The sequence below is a fragment of the Peromyscus californicus genome, unplaced genomic scaffold (assembly GCF_007827085.1).
Source record: "Peromyscus californicus insignis strain IS unplaced genomic scaffold, ASM782708v3 Scaffold_21__1_contigs__length_65335640, whole genome shotgun sequence".
Classification (NCBI taxonomy): Eukaryota; Metazoa; Chordata; class Mammalia; order Rodentia; family Cricetidae; genus Peromyscus; species Peromyscus californicus.
In genome coordinates this window covers 58,669,203-58,687,369 of record NW_026294514.1, presented here as the reverse complement: position 1 = coordinate 58,687,369, position 18,167 = coordinate 58,669,203, and the positions used below count along the sequence as shown (strand labels likewise).

At 49.7% G+C, this 18,167-nt stretch overlaps 1 protein-coding gene across 2 annotated transcripts; it reads left to right on the top strand.

Annotated features, from left to right (window-relative positions):
* Window positions 1-6,178: 6,178 nt before the first annotated feature.
* Ackr3 (atypical chemokine receptor 3) lies at window positions 6,179-17,833 on the top strand. 2 transcript variants are annotated; one of them, XM_052750454.1, is made up of 2 exons: window positions 6,179-6,303; window positions 15,952-17,833. In XM_052750454.1, exon 2 carries the CDS (start codon window positions 15,993-15,995, stop codon window positions 17,079-17,081), a length of 1,089 nt encoding a protein of 362 aa, XP_052606414.1. In that variant the 5' UTR covers window positions 6,179-6,303; window positions 15,952-15,992; the 3' UTR covers window positions 17,082-17,833. The 2 variants fall into 2 exon arrangements, with proteins under 2 accessions (XP_052606414.1, XP_052606415.1); XM_052750455.1 differs by lacking the exon at window positions 6,179-6,303 and adding an exon at window positions 8,178-8,272.
* The last annotated feature ends 334 nt before the right edge of the window (window positions 17,834-18,167 follow it).

Below are 18,167 nucleotides of genomic sequence, written 5' to 3'. Positions count from 1 at the left end.
TAATCTATGTCCTATCGTATGGTGTTACCTTTCTTCCATCTTGCACCTCCTGTTTCCTATCTGTGTCTGGCTGGTGACTCTGCCCTTTCTCTTCACAGAATCCTCTCTGTCCCTGGAAGTCCTGCCTAACCTCTTCCTGTCTAGCTATTGGCCATTCAGCTCTTTATTAAACCAATCAGACTCATCTTCACAGTGTAAAGAAATATTCTACATCTGTGTGGGTGTAAGTGCATATGTATATACACATATAGTGTACTATATAAATACTATATGTAATGAAATACATTGTTTAACTTTACAATGAACTGTGTTTTGTTCACCTTGCTGCAGGTGACAGGATTCCATGCTTTTACAGCTGACTAGTGCGTGTGCTGCATACTTTTATGTCAACTGAACACATGCTAGAGTCATTCTCCAAGAGAGAATCTCAATTGATAAATGCTCCCACCAGATTGGCCTGTAGACAATGTTGCATTTTCTTGATTAACAGCTGATGTGGGAGGTCTCAGCCCAATATGGTGGTGGGAGCATATATATGGGGTATGTAAGAAAGTAGGTTGAGCAAGCCATGAGGAGAAAGCCCATAAGTAGCACTGCTCAATCGATGGCCTCTGCATCAGCTCTTGACCCCAGTTTTGGCCCCGTTGGAATGCCTGCTCTGACTTCCCTCAGTAATATGGAACTGTAAGCGGAAATAAACTCTTTTCCTGCCATGTTGCTTTTGGTTGTGGTGTTTTATCACATCAATAAAAACTGTATGAAAAGACAGCATCCTGTTACGCATTTGCCACTCACTCATCAGTTGATGGACACTCAGGACATGCCTGTGTTTTTATTATTGGGGGACAGTGTTGCAACAAACATGGGGTGCAAATACCTCGTTGATATAACCCGTTTTATCTCCTTTGGGTATGTACCTAGTGGTGGGACTTCTGGGTCTTTTTAAAGAATTGAGGTCTCTCCATGCTGCTTCCAACAGTGGCTGTTCCAGTTTTTTGCCCCCCAGCAGTGGACAAGCATTCTCGTTTTTTTTTTATCTACCTGCCAGATCTTGTTGTCACGTTGTCTAGATTCTGGTCACCTCAGTGGAGTGAGGCAGCATCTCATTTTGCTCTGGGCTTACATTCTCATGATAATTAGTGATGCTGAACATTTTTTCATGTGCCTACTGGTCAACTGCACGACTCCTTTGGAGAAGTGTGTGCTTAGGTCTGTTGCTCATTTGTTACCGAGTTGTCTGCCATGTTCCTATGGTGTGTTTAGGGTTCTCTCTGCACTCTGGGTATTAACCTGGCAGGAGTGTGTGCTCCAAGTATTTTGCTGCACTGTACATTGTTCTGAGGTGGGACCCTCACTCTGCTGACTGCGTTCTTTGCTGTGTGAATGCTTGGGAGTTTTGTAGACTCCTGTTCACCTACTTTTGTTTCTGTTTCCTGTGCTTTGAGAATTGTGCCCCCAAGTCCCTTGTCTGTTTTAACACCCTGAGGTGTTTCCTCTCCATCCCCTGCTTGTAGTTTCATAGTGTCAAGTCTTATAGTGATTTTTGTTACTGGCAAGAGATACAGACTAAGACCATTTGGTTCATATTGCCTATGTTGAATACAACTGTTCTTAACTTTCCTAATGTCTTGGTTAGGGTTTCTATTGCTGTGAAGAGACACCATGACCACAGAAACTCTTATAAAGGAAAGATTTAACTGGGGCTGGCTTATAATTTAGAGGTTTCGTCCTTTTTCATCGTGTTGGGAAGCATTTGGGCACACAGGCAGACACGGTTCTAGAAGAGGTGGCTGAGAGCTCTACATCCAGATCAACAGGCAGTAGGATGAGAGAATGATACTGGGCCTGGCTTGAGCTTCTGAACCCTCAAAGCCCACACCCAGTGACACACTTCCTTCAACAAAATCACACCTACTCCAACAAGGCCACACTTCCAATAGTGCCACTCTCTATGGGCCTATGGGGGCCATTTTCAAACCAGCACAACTAATTATTCTGTGCTTCTTTCTGTCAACTATCTCTTATGTGCGCTTGGTTGGGTTTTGTTCTGTTTTGTTTTATGCAACTCGGGTCCTTGCCATGCTAGGCAAGTGCTTTCCCACTGAGCTGCACGCCCAGCTCTCTCTCAAATATACTTGTGAGGAATTATTCTTGGCCTCTCTACCAGAAAGCCAGATCAATCACATAGCTTCATGATAAGTCAGGGAGCTATGAAGTGTGAGTGTCCAACATTCTTCCATTTAAAGACAATTTTAGCAACATTTAGAGCCTTTGCCCTTCCATGAAGTTCAGTAATTAGCCTACCAATTTTAAAAGAAACACCCAGGGCTTTTATTAGAGCTACATTGAACCTATGGACAGATCTGGGGACCACTGAGCCACATCCCGGCCCTGACACGTTTCACACTTGTTTTCTTATCTTCTTTCGATGATTTGCTTTTCTGTGGTACTGGGCAGGAGTCAGGCAAATGAAGTTTTGTATGTCACCCCCACCCCTCCCCACCCCATGGTCACTCACCGCCAACTGCTCTCTGGGCCTCAGTCTCATTACAGAGTGAGAGGAGTGTTGCTCTCAGGATTACAAGGAAGAATGTGGGTGGGACCCTCAGAGGGATGAGAGACAGCAAGACAATGCTCACACCTAGCGATGGCCAAGGGTCATTTCTAAACATCACCCAAGTGTTTGTGTCAACAGCATTAGCTAAGGCACCCCTATATTCCTTAAAGAGCTCCACGTCACAAGAGTTTGGGCTGTTACAGAGGTGGGAGAAGGAGGATCAGCCTGTCTGGGCCCCTCTTGGGTATTCCAACATGCACCTGCTCCTTGAATCCTGACTGGTACCCAGCAAGAACAGAAGGTCCATTTACTACAGGTGATAGACAACCTGTCACTCAAAGAGACTCAGTTACCTGAGGACAGTTGACACAAGAGTCACTTCCAAGAAGGAGCTGTTTGGACTGCCCAGTTGGGACATCCTCTGGAGGTTAGGGTACTGACCTCACCTCTAAGGAAGGGATGTGGTATCTCAGTAATTCAGGGGATGTCCTGTCCTGCAGGAAGCACTCCTGTCTCGACTGGCCACTGGAGGATGACGCCTCTTCCTGGGTTGCAGTGCAAGGACATTGTAATGCTTTGTCCCCTGCCAGCTGCTTGAAGATCCCTGGACATGTTCATAGTAACTCAACATTTCCATTCCACTCTGCAGGCTGAGAGTAGGGTCTAGCCTGCCCCAGCCCTGGCCCTTCAAGGGTGGTCGTTTGAGTGGGTAGGCTTCAGGCAGGAGGTGACGGCAGGCATGCTAACATGAGAATGGGCTCCAGAGGGCATAGCTGTCCTATGGGCTTCTGAGTGAGCTGAGTGGGAGACACCTGATACTTTGCACTCAGCACCCGAGGACTGTAGCACCTAGGAGCAGAGCTCTGGGCAGCGGGGACAGTGTCCTGTTCCTGTTTTGTCCTATTGTGAGTCATCCAACAGGTTCCTGGCCAAAGCAGGGAGGCCTTAAATAGGACAATATGCTTCACTTCAGCCAAATAGGCATACCTTACAAAATAGGCATACTGCACCAAGACAGACAGTCTTTTCTAGAGCTGGGAAACAGCAAGGGGTTCAAGGACATGGCCTATGCCTCTGGACACTGGACTTATTTTCTTAGAAGACTACATGCTCACTTCTTTCTTTCTTTCTTTCTTTCTTTCTTTCTTTCTTTCTTTCTTTCTTTCTTTCTTTCTTTCCTCCTCCTCCTCCTCCTCCTCCTCCTCCTCCTCCTCCTCCTCCTCTCTCTCTCTCTCTCTCTCTCTCTCTCTCTCTCTCTCTCTCTCTCTCTCTCTCTCATACACACACACACACACACACACACACACACACACACACACGAACACACGGAGGTCGGAGGACAACTTTTGTGAATTAGTTCTCTCTTTCTGAATTAGTTCTCTCTTTTTTGGTACTGGGAATCCAGCTCAGATCATCATGCCTGGCCCCCAGAGCCTCTACCCTCTGCGCCATCTTGTCCCTCTCATCCTTGTTGCTGAGACAAGATGAGTGAGGCTCCAGGAACTTCGGACACTCCAGCAAGAGGCTGAACCACCTAGAGCGCTCAGGCTGGGTGTATACTTAAAAAAATTACTTTGCGCGGGGAGGTGGTGATGCAGGCCTTCAATCCCAGCAGAAGCAGGTTTTCATGAGTTCGAGGCCAGCCTGGTCTACAGAGCGAGTTCCAGGACTGCCAAGGCTACACCGAAAATCCCTGTCTCGGAAGAAAAACAAAAAGAGAAAAGAAAAGAAAACAACAACAACAACAACAAAATCACTGTGTCGTCCTCCTTGGCAAGTGCATGATTTACCAATGTGGCTCTGCGTAGTAGACAGCGCACTTCCTGCCTGGAGAGTCCAGTTCTCTGCCGTCCGCCCTGGTCCATGCCTCGCGGTGAGAAGCGGAGCGTCCTGGTTGTGGACATTTTGAGCTGACCGCACGAGGGCAGGTCTATGCTTTGCTCCGGGACAGCGCTGGGCTCTGGACAAAGGCGACTAAGAGCTTTCCTTGCCGAGGGGTTGGCCCGGGCCTGGGCTTGTGGCGGCGCGCAGGCGCTCTGTCATCCCACTGGAAGCCTGGGCGGACTGCTACCCGGCAAATCCCGCCTGGTCTTTAGTGAATGGAAGTTAGAAGGCCCGGGGCAGGACGGCCAGGCTGGCTCCAGACCCCTCCCTCTCTGACCCTGAGGCCTCAGACGTCCCTGCCAGAAGCTGTAGGACTGTCCTTGTGCGTGCAGACCCTCCCTGCTGACTCAAGCCTCTTTGCCCTTGCGACCACAGACGTGTCTTTGAGGCCACAGAGCCGCCTCCTCTCTAGCCAGACCCAGATCCACCCTCGAGACCACAGACCACACCTCCGGGCCACAGACCCCGCCCGCAGGCCTTAGGACCACTCCCCTGCAGTGAGGCCACAGACACCCCTGAGGCCGCATGACCCCCTCCCCAGATCTCCCGCTACTTGTTGCAGACGCAGACCTCTCCCACAGCCTTGAAAGCAGGTGTGCTCCCCAGGAGCCCACTGAGCAGGATCTGCCCCGCCAGGAGTAAAGTGCAAGGATGTTTAAACAAACCATCCCTTTTGTTAAGGTTTTTCTCCAGACCGAAGGTCTTTAGCTTGCGTGAGACTCTGACCCCCCGAGTCCTCGGGTTTCTGCGTTCAGTGTCTCGCGGGAACCTCAGAAAAAGTAGACTCAGCAAGTCCTAGCGCCGGCAGGAGAGTGCATACAGCTGGTGCCTCCACGTTGGTCACTGTAGCCGCTTTTTAGAAGTCCAGGAGAACCGGAGAGCAGGGTGGCAGCCAGCACTTGGAGGGTGGGGGTGGGGGGGCCTTGGGGGAGGCGTCGCAGTGACTCAGCTTTAAAAGTAAAAGACTGAGTCATTTTATGCTTGATTTTACTCAATGCGGTATTGCAAGGAACGCATATTGACACGGAATCTTAACCAGGAGCACCTAGATAAGTATGTAGATTTTGATTTAGCTGAGGACCATGGCGATAGAGAGGTTTGCTAACCTCATCATCGCGATAAAGGGTTGCTACCTCACCTGCGACAAGACCTTGTCAGTGACTGGCACTGCTCGGCTGTGTAGAACACGGTCTTGATAGGGTCTCAAGGACTTGTGGAAAAGTTCCAGTAGAATCCAGCTTAAAGGCACTTTCCTTCACTTGTGGGTGATGCGGTGCAGGGCCGATTAATTGTTCCCTTTCCAAAGTGTGACTTCTGTTTTGGAGGAATCGACAAAGAGCGCGCAAGCTCGACAAATCAACACCGAAGTTCAGAAGTTCAGGGTAATTTGTCTTGGGAACAAAGCCTTCCCTGAAGCTACAGCCGTTCAAAGGAACTCCCGGTGCTCATTAGATTATTGAAGATATACCTGAGACTAGCTCAATATTTGATCATTTTGCGAAGCTCTAGGACCTCCTTTGGTTTTTCTTCTGCTGACATTTCCCCCCATGGGGTCTAGACTTTACAAAGGAAGGGAGGCTGCGGGCTCCCAAGCGTGTGTTTGTGCAGAAAACAACAACCCAGAGAGGGTTACAGGGAGGGCGTGTGCGCGTGTACAAGCGCGCTTGCCTGAGCTGTGGTGGGAGGGAGGAGGGCAGAGATACGAGGGCTGCAAAACTGCCACCTAGAGGCGCCTTCCTGCAGTGTATATAAAAGGCAAGCCCGGAGCCTGAGCGTTCTCAGTTGCTACAAACCGCTCGGCACTGAAGGAGCCTGCAGCGCTCACAGCCAGGAAGGCAAACCACAGCCCAGGCAGCCCAGAGGTAAGAAAGCCGTGCTTCCGAGACATCTTCGCTGAGCAACGACAGCGAGGGGCAGGGCGCCTGCTCTTAGAGGTGTTTTCAGAGAACACTCTGGATCCCTGAGCTGGGGGCTTTTGAGCCCGCAGGGTCTGGTCTTGAAAACTCAGGGTGATTGCATGCTGCATTCCTGCATTGCAAACTACTGATTGGGGAGTGGAGGGGATCTGAGTTCAGTCACTCGTGGAGGGAAATCTCCGTGTGTATGTCTGTTACTGGACTCTGATTTGTCGCTGTGAGTACTTAAGTTCCAGGAGGCAGAGGAACTTTGGAGAGAATGAGGAATGCCCCATTCAGCTTGCCCAAAGCTGGCTTAGGGGTGAGCTTGGTACCACTGTTTACCTGCTCGACTTCGGATTATCAGGTTGGAAGTAGGTAGAACTGGCTGTAAAAACATAAACATACTTTCAGAAGAGCATATGCTGTGTTCAGAGGTGTCCTCCAGTAGACTAGACAACCAGGCTAAATGTTTCTGAGTTTAGGATGGGGTTTAAACTCGGTGCTTTGGGCGGGGGTGGGGGTGGGAATTCTCAGCTTCTGAATTCTGGAAGTTGTAAATGTCCAGTGTTAGATACAACTCATCTTATCTCTTCATGGCTTCCCTGCTAATCTAATTTTGAGAAAATATTGCCCAGCTTCAATTGGGGAAAAAAAGAAGCTGACACAAAAAAAAAGTCTAGTATTTTATAACTCTCCAAGGAAACTGTGAATATTGGGGAGTTTTGTTAGGGTGCATAAAGGTTCACAGGGCGGCCAGTCGTGAGGACTGCGGAGGGAGGTCAGGGGTGGGTGATCAGCCAAGACTCCTGGCTGCTGGCTGCTAGGAGAATGAGGCACTGTGAAAGGCAGACAGGCTGTCTCTTCCTCTCTTTCTCTCCGTGTCTCTCTCCATTCATTTGCTCACAACAAGATTAATTAATTTCTCCAAAGTGGAGTGGGAGCGAGCATCCTTTTAAAGGTGTCTGGGGTAGTGGCATCCCTGAGACTTCAGTGTGCGCTGTGCCAGTGTGGAAACTTTCTGGTTTTCTTTGAAGGAGCAGATGCTGGCTTTGTATGTATTTAGTTCAGGAGACTGTGGAGCTCAGATGGGCAGGACCAGAAAGGAGACCGGGGACTCTGGTTTGTGCTGGCTTGCTGCAGATTTTAAATGGAGAAAGCCCTGGTCTTTCTCCCGTCTGAATAGGAGCTTGCCCCAGATGGAGCGAAAACGGCTCCTATCCGGGAGTTGGACTCAAGCTCGAGCTTGGAAACATTTTGCTCTAATTTCCCCAGTCTGAGCAGTAAACACTGAGTGTTCTGTGGTTGAGCTCAGCCACTGCCTCCAGGAGGCAGCAGGGGCAGGAGGGAGCTGTCTGCGAGGAGAGGTATAAAGCAGGGGAAAGCTGCCCGCCTGCCCGTTGCCTGTTGCGCTTGCCAGTTTGTTTTTAAAGGAAGATGCATGGTTCAGTCATATAGATATTTTTTTAAGGTTCCAGAAAGTTACACGGCAGCAAGCCTGTGCTTAACCGAGTCAGGACTTTGGAGGTTAGCTTATCCAGTATTAATAGCGAGTCCTTAGGGAGCTAAGAAGGTATTATGATTTCTAATCAGGCCCAGAGCGGGGCCAAGCATAGGCTTTCTAGATGGAAAAAAAAAAAAAACACCACGAAACACCCTGGTTAACCAGAACAGTGGCTTTTTGTGTGAGGATTTGAGGCAAAGAGCTCTTATTTTCAGATCCACATAGGGAAGTTGGTTGAAGTTACTCAGCGCTGAGGCTGAAGGGGATACTTCTTTATAAACTGTAAGAGTCACCGAGGGAGGAAAGGGCCCCAGAGATTTCAGAACTTTTCCTTTTCTCACAGGTTTTGGAGCAAACAGAATGGAATTTGGGCCCGAGGGCATTCCTACTTGGGATTCCTAAGCCACCCAGGGATTCGTAAGGACTGGCATGGTATTAAAATGCTTCTTGTTCCTTGTTAGGTGGATGCATGCCTGTAATTCCAGCACTCTAGAGGCTGAGGCAGGAGGATTGTAGTGAGTTCGAGGCCAGTTTGGGTTACATAGCATACATACCGTGCCTCAAAATAAATAAATAAACAAACAAAAAGTCTTGTAATTGAAATCTGTGTGTTTAGATAAAAATTGATAATCATGTGTAGTGATGAGTGTTTTCAAAGTCCCCAGGCACTGGGACACCTATCCTCTATTACAATGAAAGCAGACAGCCTAAATAAACAGATGGGGCCAGGTGGCAGGCAAGGGCATTTTCTGCAGGGAATGGTTGATGCCTTTCTGGCCAAGAATCTACTCACTTAGAAATGGTTAAGAAGGGGACAGCTAGTCTGCTCTCCCCCAAACTCCACTTTTTTTCTTTTCTTTTCTTTTCTTTTCTTTTCTTTTCTTTTCTTTTCTTTTCTTTCTCCCTCCCTCCCTCCCTCCCTCCCCCCCCCCTCCCTCCCCCCCCCCCTCTCTCTCTCTCTCTCTCTCTCTCTCTTTCTCTCTCTCTCTCTCTTTCTATCTTTCTTAACACATCCCAGGGACTGTGGAATTTTATGGCGACAATTTTGCAGAGAACAAGTAGGTTGGAAGCAAACAGTGTTTTGTTCTCTAGCCCACAGCTGGGAGAGATAGAGGCTATCTCAGGTGCCCTTGAACTGCTACTGGTGGAGCCCTGGGTAGCATGGGAAGCTGCGTTTGAAGGCTGTGTCCACTGGGTCTTCTCATTTTCCTGTTGGCTCTGAGTGTGGTATATAGGAAGAGCCTCAGCTTTCGTAACACGGTCTTGGGAACCCTGGACCTCCCATTGTCTTGCCCAGGTCCTAAGCTGGTGGGAATGCAGGCTTTGGCTATATCCTGCCAGCTGGCAGCCTTTGTGTGGTACAGGGACGGCTAGATCTCTCCACTGCAGGCAAGCTCTGCTCCCTTGGGCTACTGAACACAATGGCTCTGATCCGGTTTCTGGATGGGACATTCATTATGTCTGTTGAGTGTTCACGGTGCAGAAGGCTGTCTCATGTGTTGCTGGGAAGTTCAGCCAAGAACCCTGGGGATAGGTGGCCTGTATCGGAATCAGGGTGTGGATTTTTCTCTCTGTATTTATTATTTTTTTGAGTTCTCAAATAATTCAAAGCAATTCCTTACTTATATGAAGTAAGGTTACTCAGGGCCACAGTGAATGTGTGGTCAAGACAGCATTGTTTCCCAGCTCGGTGCTGGGGGATAGACAGAGTCCCTCCCTTTCTGCACTCAAGACTAGTATTTGGCCATGGAGAGCTGCCTGGGTAGATGTCACCCGGGTTGGATATGGGTTTCAAATAGACTTAAGCCAGGATTTGATTCACCAGCAACACTGCAGCCGTCACCTCCCTGGTGGGCCTCATGGTTCTACAGAGGTGGCCAGACTCTCCTGCTTCAGCAGCGCACTCCATGTAGACTCTCCCAGCCAACTGGAAACACTGGGACTACAGCCCAGGACCCAAATGGGAGATGCTGAGCCCGGATCCTGCTGCTGGAGTGTGGACAAGCTGCAGCACGTACATACTTCTTTTTTCATCCCTCTGTCCCGTCACCTGCCCTGACCTGTTTCCAGAGGTGTAGATAGTGAAGGCGGCTGGACAAATGTCACCTCCCGGCTTGAGTCCACACTGAATTTCTCCAGGAAGTTCCATGTGGGACACAGTCCACAAGTTGCAGAAAACTTGTAAAGGAAGTGGAGGCAGCTGTCTGACAGGCCCAGAGGGCTTCTTGTTTCCTAGCAGGGTCTGGGTCCTCCGGGCTGGAACCACATTATCTTATCTGACTTCTGTGGGTCAGTAAGCCTTTTTTTCCAAGGGATCCTGGGCCAGGCCTTTTCGACTGTGTGGCACCTCTGTCTTTAAATCCTCTCTGTCCCAAAGCCATGGCCTTTCTCCAAACCTGTGCTATTATAGACAGGCTAAGGCTAACCCTCCTTGGCCATAGGTCAAGGCTCACCTCTGATCTCTGCTCTCCTCCATGGAGACAGTGACTCACCTTTCAGCAATACCTCTGTGACGTCCTGACTTGCCTCCGTTCTGTTCTCCTGAAGGTTCCCCATCTTACTACTGAAGGATGTGCCCATGCCCGGGAGGGTAACAAGCCTTTGTACCTCCCAGATGGTCTTGTTTAGATGGTGGGTACATGGGGGGAGGTGGTCCCGGTTTGACATCTTTACCTGCCCTAGAGCAGTGCCTCTGAGAAGAGAGCGTCTGAATCATCTGGAAAGGGACTGCAGCTGAGTCTGCGGATGCTCAGTGTTGCCCGGGCTGCTGGCATCCCTGGAGCATGACCACTATGCCAGGTCACTTTGCTCCATGAGTTAAACAAAGGTGGGGAAGAGATGTATAGGGCAGCAGTGTGGACAGCTTTGCACTACACAGTGGAATACACAGCTCTTGGACGGGAGGGGTGGGACAGGACCAGGCTGAGAAGGGTCTTCTACTCTCCATTGGGATGTGGCGAACATGTTGAGGCAATTTGGTGAACCTCAGCCAGACACCTGAACACACTTGGCATTCTCCCGAAGGATCTTTCTGGGGATAAGGACATATGGATCACAGCCCAAACCACCACCCCATGGAGACTCTAAATTTGGATGCTTCTAATTCTGGTGCTGTCCCAGCATGCTAGAGAGCTTAGGCGAGCCATTTGAAAACAGCTGGATACCGCAGGCTGCTTGCAGCAGCTGGGTGTGATCCAGGACATTTTATGGAGAGTAGTGAACCTTAGAAGTGAGAGGCATATCTCTGAGAAAGTCTTCCACTTCACAAAGAGGACTCTTGGGCCACTGGGACTGGGAGGCATGGCTGAACCACTTGATGGGCTGTGGACTCATGGGAGAGCTGGACAGATGTGGGTGATGTCTACGCGTAGATAATGGGCAAAGTCACTGACAGGCAAGACTGAATGAACTGAGAGTCAGTCTTGGGAAGAGCGAGCCCACTCGGACACTCTTGCTTTAGTGAATCTCTGGTCCAGAAAAGCAGAGCCTTTAATGGTCAGTGGCTCATTCCTCCCTCTGCTAAAATTTAGATCATTTTGATGTGAACTTTGCAATAATTTGGGCGTTTTTCTGGAGTCAAAATGCCTTTGCCTCCTGTTTATTTTCCCCGCCCAAAGTCTTAGCCTCATCGCAGATCTTTGTCTGTGTCTTTATATGCATGTATTTGCATATAAAACCCTCCTAATTTTGCCTTTTCTCTGACATCAATGGGATTGTGTGGCAGGCTGCTGTGCATCTGCGTCTTGCCTTTTGCTTAACAGCACGCCATTTACTGCCCTTGTTCTTAAAAGTAGTTCCCCCCCACCCCTGCCACCCCCATCCCCCACCCCGCCTCCCTTTACAGCTGTGTCATATTCCACACAGTAGATGCACCACGCTTTATTGAACTGGTCTGCTATTGTTGAACATCTACGCAGCCAGCAGTTTTTGCTGGTAAACAAATGTCGCTTTAGTAGATACCTTGGATATGTATTTGAGGACAGGTGGGTATCTCAAGAAGAGGTTCATGAATTTGTAAAATCATAGAATAAAATCATCATTCGGAGACTCTTCTCCTCCCTCTCCCTATGCGTTCTTTACCCAGATGTGGTCCACTGGAAGCATCTGAAGTGGGTCTCATCCCCGCCTTCCCAGGGGGTGGACTTTGAGTGAACAAGAACGAGACTGTGTGCAGGCGCACATGACAAATCACTCTTCACCTCTGACCTAAAGACAGCAGGGAAGGAACCAGGGTTGATTCCAGCGGTGGGGTGACTGGGCAGGATGGGGAAAGCTCTTTCTGGTCTCCTTGGTGGTCAGCCCTCCTTGTTGCCAGCATGAACAGACCTGTCATGATGGCCAAGAGACATTAATTCTGGACACAAACTCCTGCCCATCCAGATTAGTGTGGAATGTAGTCCGTTCCTCCTGAACTGCCCGGGAATCCCATGTCTGCTGGAGCGAGTCCAGGTCTTCATGCGGGGCTCTCTGGGAGGTCAGTAGAGTCTCATTTTCTCTTACTGGTCTTCACTTTCAGATTTCTCTCAGAGCTTTGTCCTGGACTGGTGGATTCCAAGGACTGTGTGGGTGGATGTCATTCAGTTGACTGTATCATGACTCCGCTTCTGTCAAAAGGGCTGAAGGCCATTTGCTGAGGATTAAGCAAGAAATGGAGGAGGGCTCTTGGCTTCAGTGGTGGGCAGACATTACCAGTGTTAGGAGGGCACACACCTGATGTCCTGCATAGGGGCTGTGGCTTCCAGACCACAACCAGGTAACATGTAGCTTTTGTTGTCCCTAAGAAGATGGATCGTCCTGTTATCTGTTTTCTAGAATCAGTCTTAGTTGTTTCTAGAACCCGATGCACTAATGATGTCCAAATGACGAAGGCCAGGCTGTGGGTGACTCTCGGACATCTCTTCCTTAGTCACCCATTTGAAGCAGAGAGGGTCAGGTTGCTCCTTTTGCCTGGTCTCCAGGAGCCTTCTATAGCAGGGAGGAGACATCCAGTCAGGGGCCGGGGAAGGTGGGTGGTCAGTGTGGGGCTCTCTAGCTTCACCTGGCTGGGGTGGGTGTTGCCCAGTGTGGGGTAGTCACAGTGCCCAGAGGAGTCACCAGCTTCAGCTTTGTCCTTCAGAATGGGACCATGACAGCTTCACCCCTGCTTGAGACTCTTCCACAGTGCCAGGGAGCCTCAGAAGTAGGAACAGCCCGGAAGGTGTGGTTAGGGCTCTGCGCCTGCCCCAGAAATGCTGCTGTGACTCTGGAACCCAATGGTCATGAAACCATGATTTTTTTTCCCCAATGGTAAAAGCCAGAAGCCAACAGGCTGGGAGCGGGGGTGTGGATCCTCAAGCCCCTGCTACCATCCACTGCTGTTCTAGAATTCGAACAATGCCAAGATTAGCAAATGCACACTAGAGCCGGAGAGTTGATTCTGCAGGGACAGTGGAAGAACGCAGAAGGCAGACACCCTCTCCTGTCCCCTGTGCTGCATGGGGCCTTTTTGGACCACTGCCAGCACTACGCATGCCTGGGCACTGAAGGCAAGGGAAGTCGGAGCCAGGTGCCGCCTCCTGATGCGGACAGAGAAGGAGGACAGGTTCAGGATCCAAGGTCAAGTCATCTAGGCTTGAGGCCAGTTCTTTCTTTTGAGTTTCAGCCTCCTTGACTGTGTTTACTGAAGCCACAGGCTAGACCAGTAGGTCAAGGACGGGTCCACACCATTGTCAACCAAGCATTCCTTTCCCCTTTTTCCATCCCTCCTTTTGTATGCTTGTGGGCCAGGTTGTTCTTTTTTTTAAATCCTATCTCTGCTCTGTAGAGACTCCAGGTCAGAGAGGACTGAAAAGGCCCTGTCTAGACTGAGTCTCTTGTAATCCAGGCCGGCCTCCAACTTCTTAGGCAGCTGAGGATGACCTTGAACTTTTGATCTTCTTGCTTCCACACCTGAGTGCTGGGGTTTGAGGTGTGTGCCACCATGTGTTTTATTTTAATGAAATAGAGTAAAAAGAAAATAGATCTTTGCCCTGGAGTCATGAAGGACACAATTCTTGTTTGTTCCTTCCAAGTCAGGAGCTCAGAGTGGAGAGTCAGCAGGCAGTGTGTGTGTGTGTGTGTGTGTGTGTGTGTGTGTGTGTGTGTGTGTGTGTGTGTGTAGCAGTTCTAAGCAACCTGGGGCTGGCACTGTTACCAGAGGCCAGTCCAGCGGGTCACGGAGGACCCATCCTTTGGAAGGGACTCTCTGCAGCCCCGACAGCTGCTCTTCTGTGCTTCTCAGAACTGTGTTGTAGGACAGAACCAGCATCTTCTATGCTGCATGGGCTCTGGGTCCATGCCAGGACATCTCTGAGGACCATCGCCCTCTCCATCCATGGGAGACACTCTGAATGGGTGGAGGTGAAGCTCCCCATTGAGAAGGCGAGATCTTCCATCAGCAGCTGAGGACACAGAGTCTGTCCAGGTTGCCAGGGAAGAAGCCCCCTCAGAGCCTTAGAGGCATTCTCCTTTAGTTGGGGTTCAGGAGTGGATAACCTGCTGTGGGTTGAGGGTGTGGGTGGTCCTAAGTGGCATCAGAAGTCATTTCTTTTAAAGATTGCATCCCCATTGTCTCGAAGGAGACAGCTCTCTGACTTGCTGTCGCCTGCCAGCTCTTGACTTCCCCTCTGTCAGGGATTTAATACTCCTAAGAGCGCATTGCCAGCATTCTCGTTAGTGAGGTCAGGCTTTGCTAACGGGGGTAACTGGCCACTTCCAGCTGGAGAGTCCTCTGTGCTCTCCTCCTGGCCATGTGCTGGAGGTGAAGGTTTGTGGCGCTCCTGCTGGTTCTCAGCTTCTGTGTTGTGCCCTTTTGCCCTGGGACAGCAGACACAGGCAGGTTAAATCTTAGTTTAGATGTGATTGAGAAGCCATCATGTTAACCCAGGTATGTCCAATCCTGGATTTGGTGGTTTTTCATATCTTGGTGTCAGCCCCCTGGGCACTGACCCACTGACTGCTGCCCCATGGGAGTTCTCATGCGTAACCTGGAGTCCATCGCCAGTGAACCTGAAAGGCAAGCTTGGCTCTGTTTCAGTTATCACCCCGTGACTGGTGCCATCATGTGACTGGATGCCTCTCCATTCGGGTCATGCAGTGTAGTTTGGCTGTGATGACATGGTCAATTGTCCCAGAACCATGAACAGATGGGCACTAGAAGACAGCTCCCGGCAGTCCCTACAGTGTCTGTGGAGAAATCACCCCAGGCATAGTGCTACCCTGGGGTCAGATTCTCACTAGGTGTGACAAGATGACAGCTAAGCGTGTTGGCTTCAGGTCAGGCCGTTCAGCAAGGACATCAGTCATCAGCCCTTCAGAGGTACAGCAGGTGGCGGATGGCTTATCTGCTTCGAGTCTCGGCACACAGTGCTCTTAAGTCAGTTGAGCAAGTAAGAAACGGAAACTCAGGCAGAGGCTGAGAGCTTGAGGCAGCTGGCGGGTTGCCCTCGGCTGAAAACTCCCAGCAAACCCAGAGTCCTCAAGTTTGGGGTACAATCAGACGGCAGGGCATTCCACACATGCTGGCTGTGTTTCCTGTGGCCTTCGTGACTGTCAGTTGAGGGTAGGTGAGGACCCAGGGAGGCTCCAGGTTAGCAGATGGATGTTGCAAAAAGCCTGAAAACAGAGTCCCATTTTAAATGCAGATTGGAAGGGGATTTAAAGTGCTTTCATTAAGACACCAAAGCAACACACTGGTAATGTTCATGCCAGGAGCAAATCAACCCTGCCACTCTTGGGGATGTCAGTGAAATGGTTCTGTGGACTCCCGCTGAGCACCGGCAGGCCAACAGTGTTACTGTGTCCAGGGCTCTACCGTCTGACATTTCTTTGGCCCTTGTCTCATGTTGATTTCACACCCAGGACTCAGCCAAACTGATGCCTCGATAACACAGTCCTGGAAAAACACAGAACACAAGCACAGCCTCTCGTCAGCATCATGTAGCTGTAGCTGGTGTGTGCCTTTGTTTCCCCCAGTCGACGATGCTTGTTTTCTTTCCTCCTTTCTTTGTGAAGACTTCATAAAGCAAAATGAATGTTTTAACTGAGACCTGATGTTGTCCCAGTGAAATGACCTTGTCTCTCTGTCTGTCCAGTTTCCTTTGCTGTAGGTCATTTGGCGGCTCTCCTCCAGACCATGGATGTGCATCTGTTTGACTATGCAGAACCTGGGAACTACTCCGACATCAACTGGCCATGCAACAGCAGCGACTGCATTGTGGTGGACACTGTGCAGTGTCCCACCATGCCCAACAAGAGTGTACTGTTGTACACGCTCTCCTTCATCTACATTTTCATCTTCGTGATTGGCATGATTGCCAACTCCGTGGTGGTCTGGGTGAACATCCAGGCCAAGACCACAGGCTATGACACACACTGCTACATCTTGAACCTGGCCATTGCAGACCTGTGGGTCGTCATCACCATCCCTGTCTGGGTGGTCAGTCTCGTGCAGCATAACCAGTGGCCCATGGGTGAGCTCACATGCAAGGTCACACACCTCATCTTCTCCATCAACCTTTTTGGGAGCATCTTCTTCCTGGCATGCATGAGCGTGGACCGCTATCTCTCCATCACCTACTTTACCAGCACCTCTAGCTATAAGAAGAAGATGGCACGACGCGTTGTCTGCATCTTGGTGTGGCTGCTGGCCTTCTTTGTGTCCCTGCCTGATACCTACTACCTGAAGACGGTTACATCTGCTTCTAACAACGAGACCTACTGCCGGTCCTTCTACCCTGAGCACAGCATCAAGGAGTGGCTGATAGGCATGGAGCTGGTCTCCGTCATCTTGGGTTTTGCTGTTCCCTTCACAATCATTGCTATCTTCTACTTCCTGCTCGCCAGAGCCATGTCAGCGTCAGGTGACCAGGAGAAGCACAGCAGCCGGAAGATCATCTTCTCCTACGTGGTGGTCTTCCTGGTGTGTTGGTTGCCATACCACGCTGTGGTTCTTCTGGACATCTTCTCCATCTTGCACTACATCCCGTTCACCTGCCAGCTGGAGAACGTGCTCTTCACGGCGCTGCATGTCACACAGTGCCTGTCCCTGGTGCATTGCTGTGTCAACCCAGTGCTCTACAGCTTCATCAACCGCAACTACCGGTACGAGCTGATGAAGGCCTTCATTTTCAAGTACTCAGCCAAGACAGGCCTCACCAAGCTCATCGATGCCTCCAGAGTGTCAGAGACGGAGTACTCTGCCCTGGAACAGAACACCAAGTGATCGCTCTGCAGAGGTGTGGGGACATATGCGTGTTGCTAGTCGGGCGCTGGGCCCTGTGGTTTCTAGAAGAAAGCAAAATAGCTTGAGGCCCTGTGGCTTAAGTGGTATGAAGAGAAGAAGGCGTGTGACCACGCTTCCTGTCTCTCAAAATCCAGCCAAGATGGCTGTCACCTGGACGCTCATCCTGACAGCTTGCCCCAGGCAGGACTGTGCTTTGCAGCCAGAGCTGTGTATTAAAGCCAGCCTCAGGAGGGGCTCATGGACATCTGTACAATAGTATCTTCTGTGTTTCCTCAAGTTTTTACTTGGTGACTTTTGTATTTAAGTTTTGAGACTTTATTTTCTCACTATGGATGTACCTTATAAATGTATTTCAAAGTTAAATATATTTTAAATATTGTATGGGAGGTGTAACGCTGTTGTATTCAGACCATGTAGGCCTCAGATTAGCTGGACTTGAGTTTTGACTAAGGATGACATTAATTGTTAGCTGATTTGAAAAAATATATATAAATATATATATAAAAATTTATGCCAGTCTTGGCTGAAATGTTTTATTTACAATAGTTTTATATCTGTGTGGTGTTTTGTGCCGGCACAGGATATGGAACAAAAACTGCCCAGCAATGCAGTCTGTGACATGAACCATATTGTAGAGTTATGTTTCTGGCCACCAACCCGTGAACAAAGGGAACAGAGCGTTCTCTTTATTTGTAAGTTATTTTTTTAAATAAAGATTTTTGTTTCCTAAAGCTGCATCTGGGTTTCTGTTTTGAAAGCGTGCTTGGGCTTTGGACGGCCTGCATGCTGCTAATGAATGGATGTGTGTGGCAGACCCACGTAAGAACAGTTTTCAGTGAGAGAGAACTGCCATAAAGCCCAACTGTGGGGCTCCTGTGGATGGACTGCTGGGGTCCCCATGGATGAACTGGTATAATGGCAGCATCTGGGCCGGGTGAGCAGTATTGCTTTGCTCCTGAAGGACCATTTTCAGGCAGTGATGAGTCTGGGGAGTGGGGGAGGACAAGGAAGGCAAGGGTTGGTACAGCTCAATGGCTGTTGGGTAGAACTTGCCGTGAAAGATGT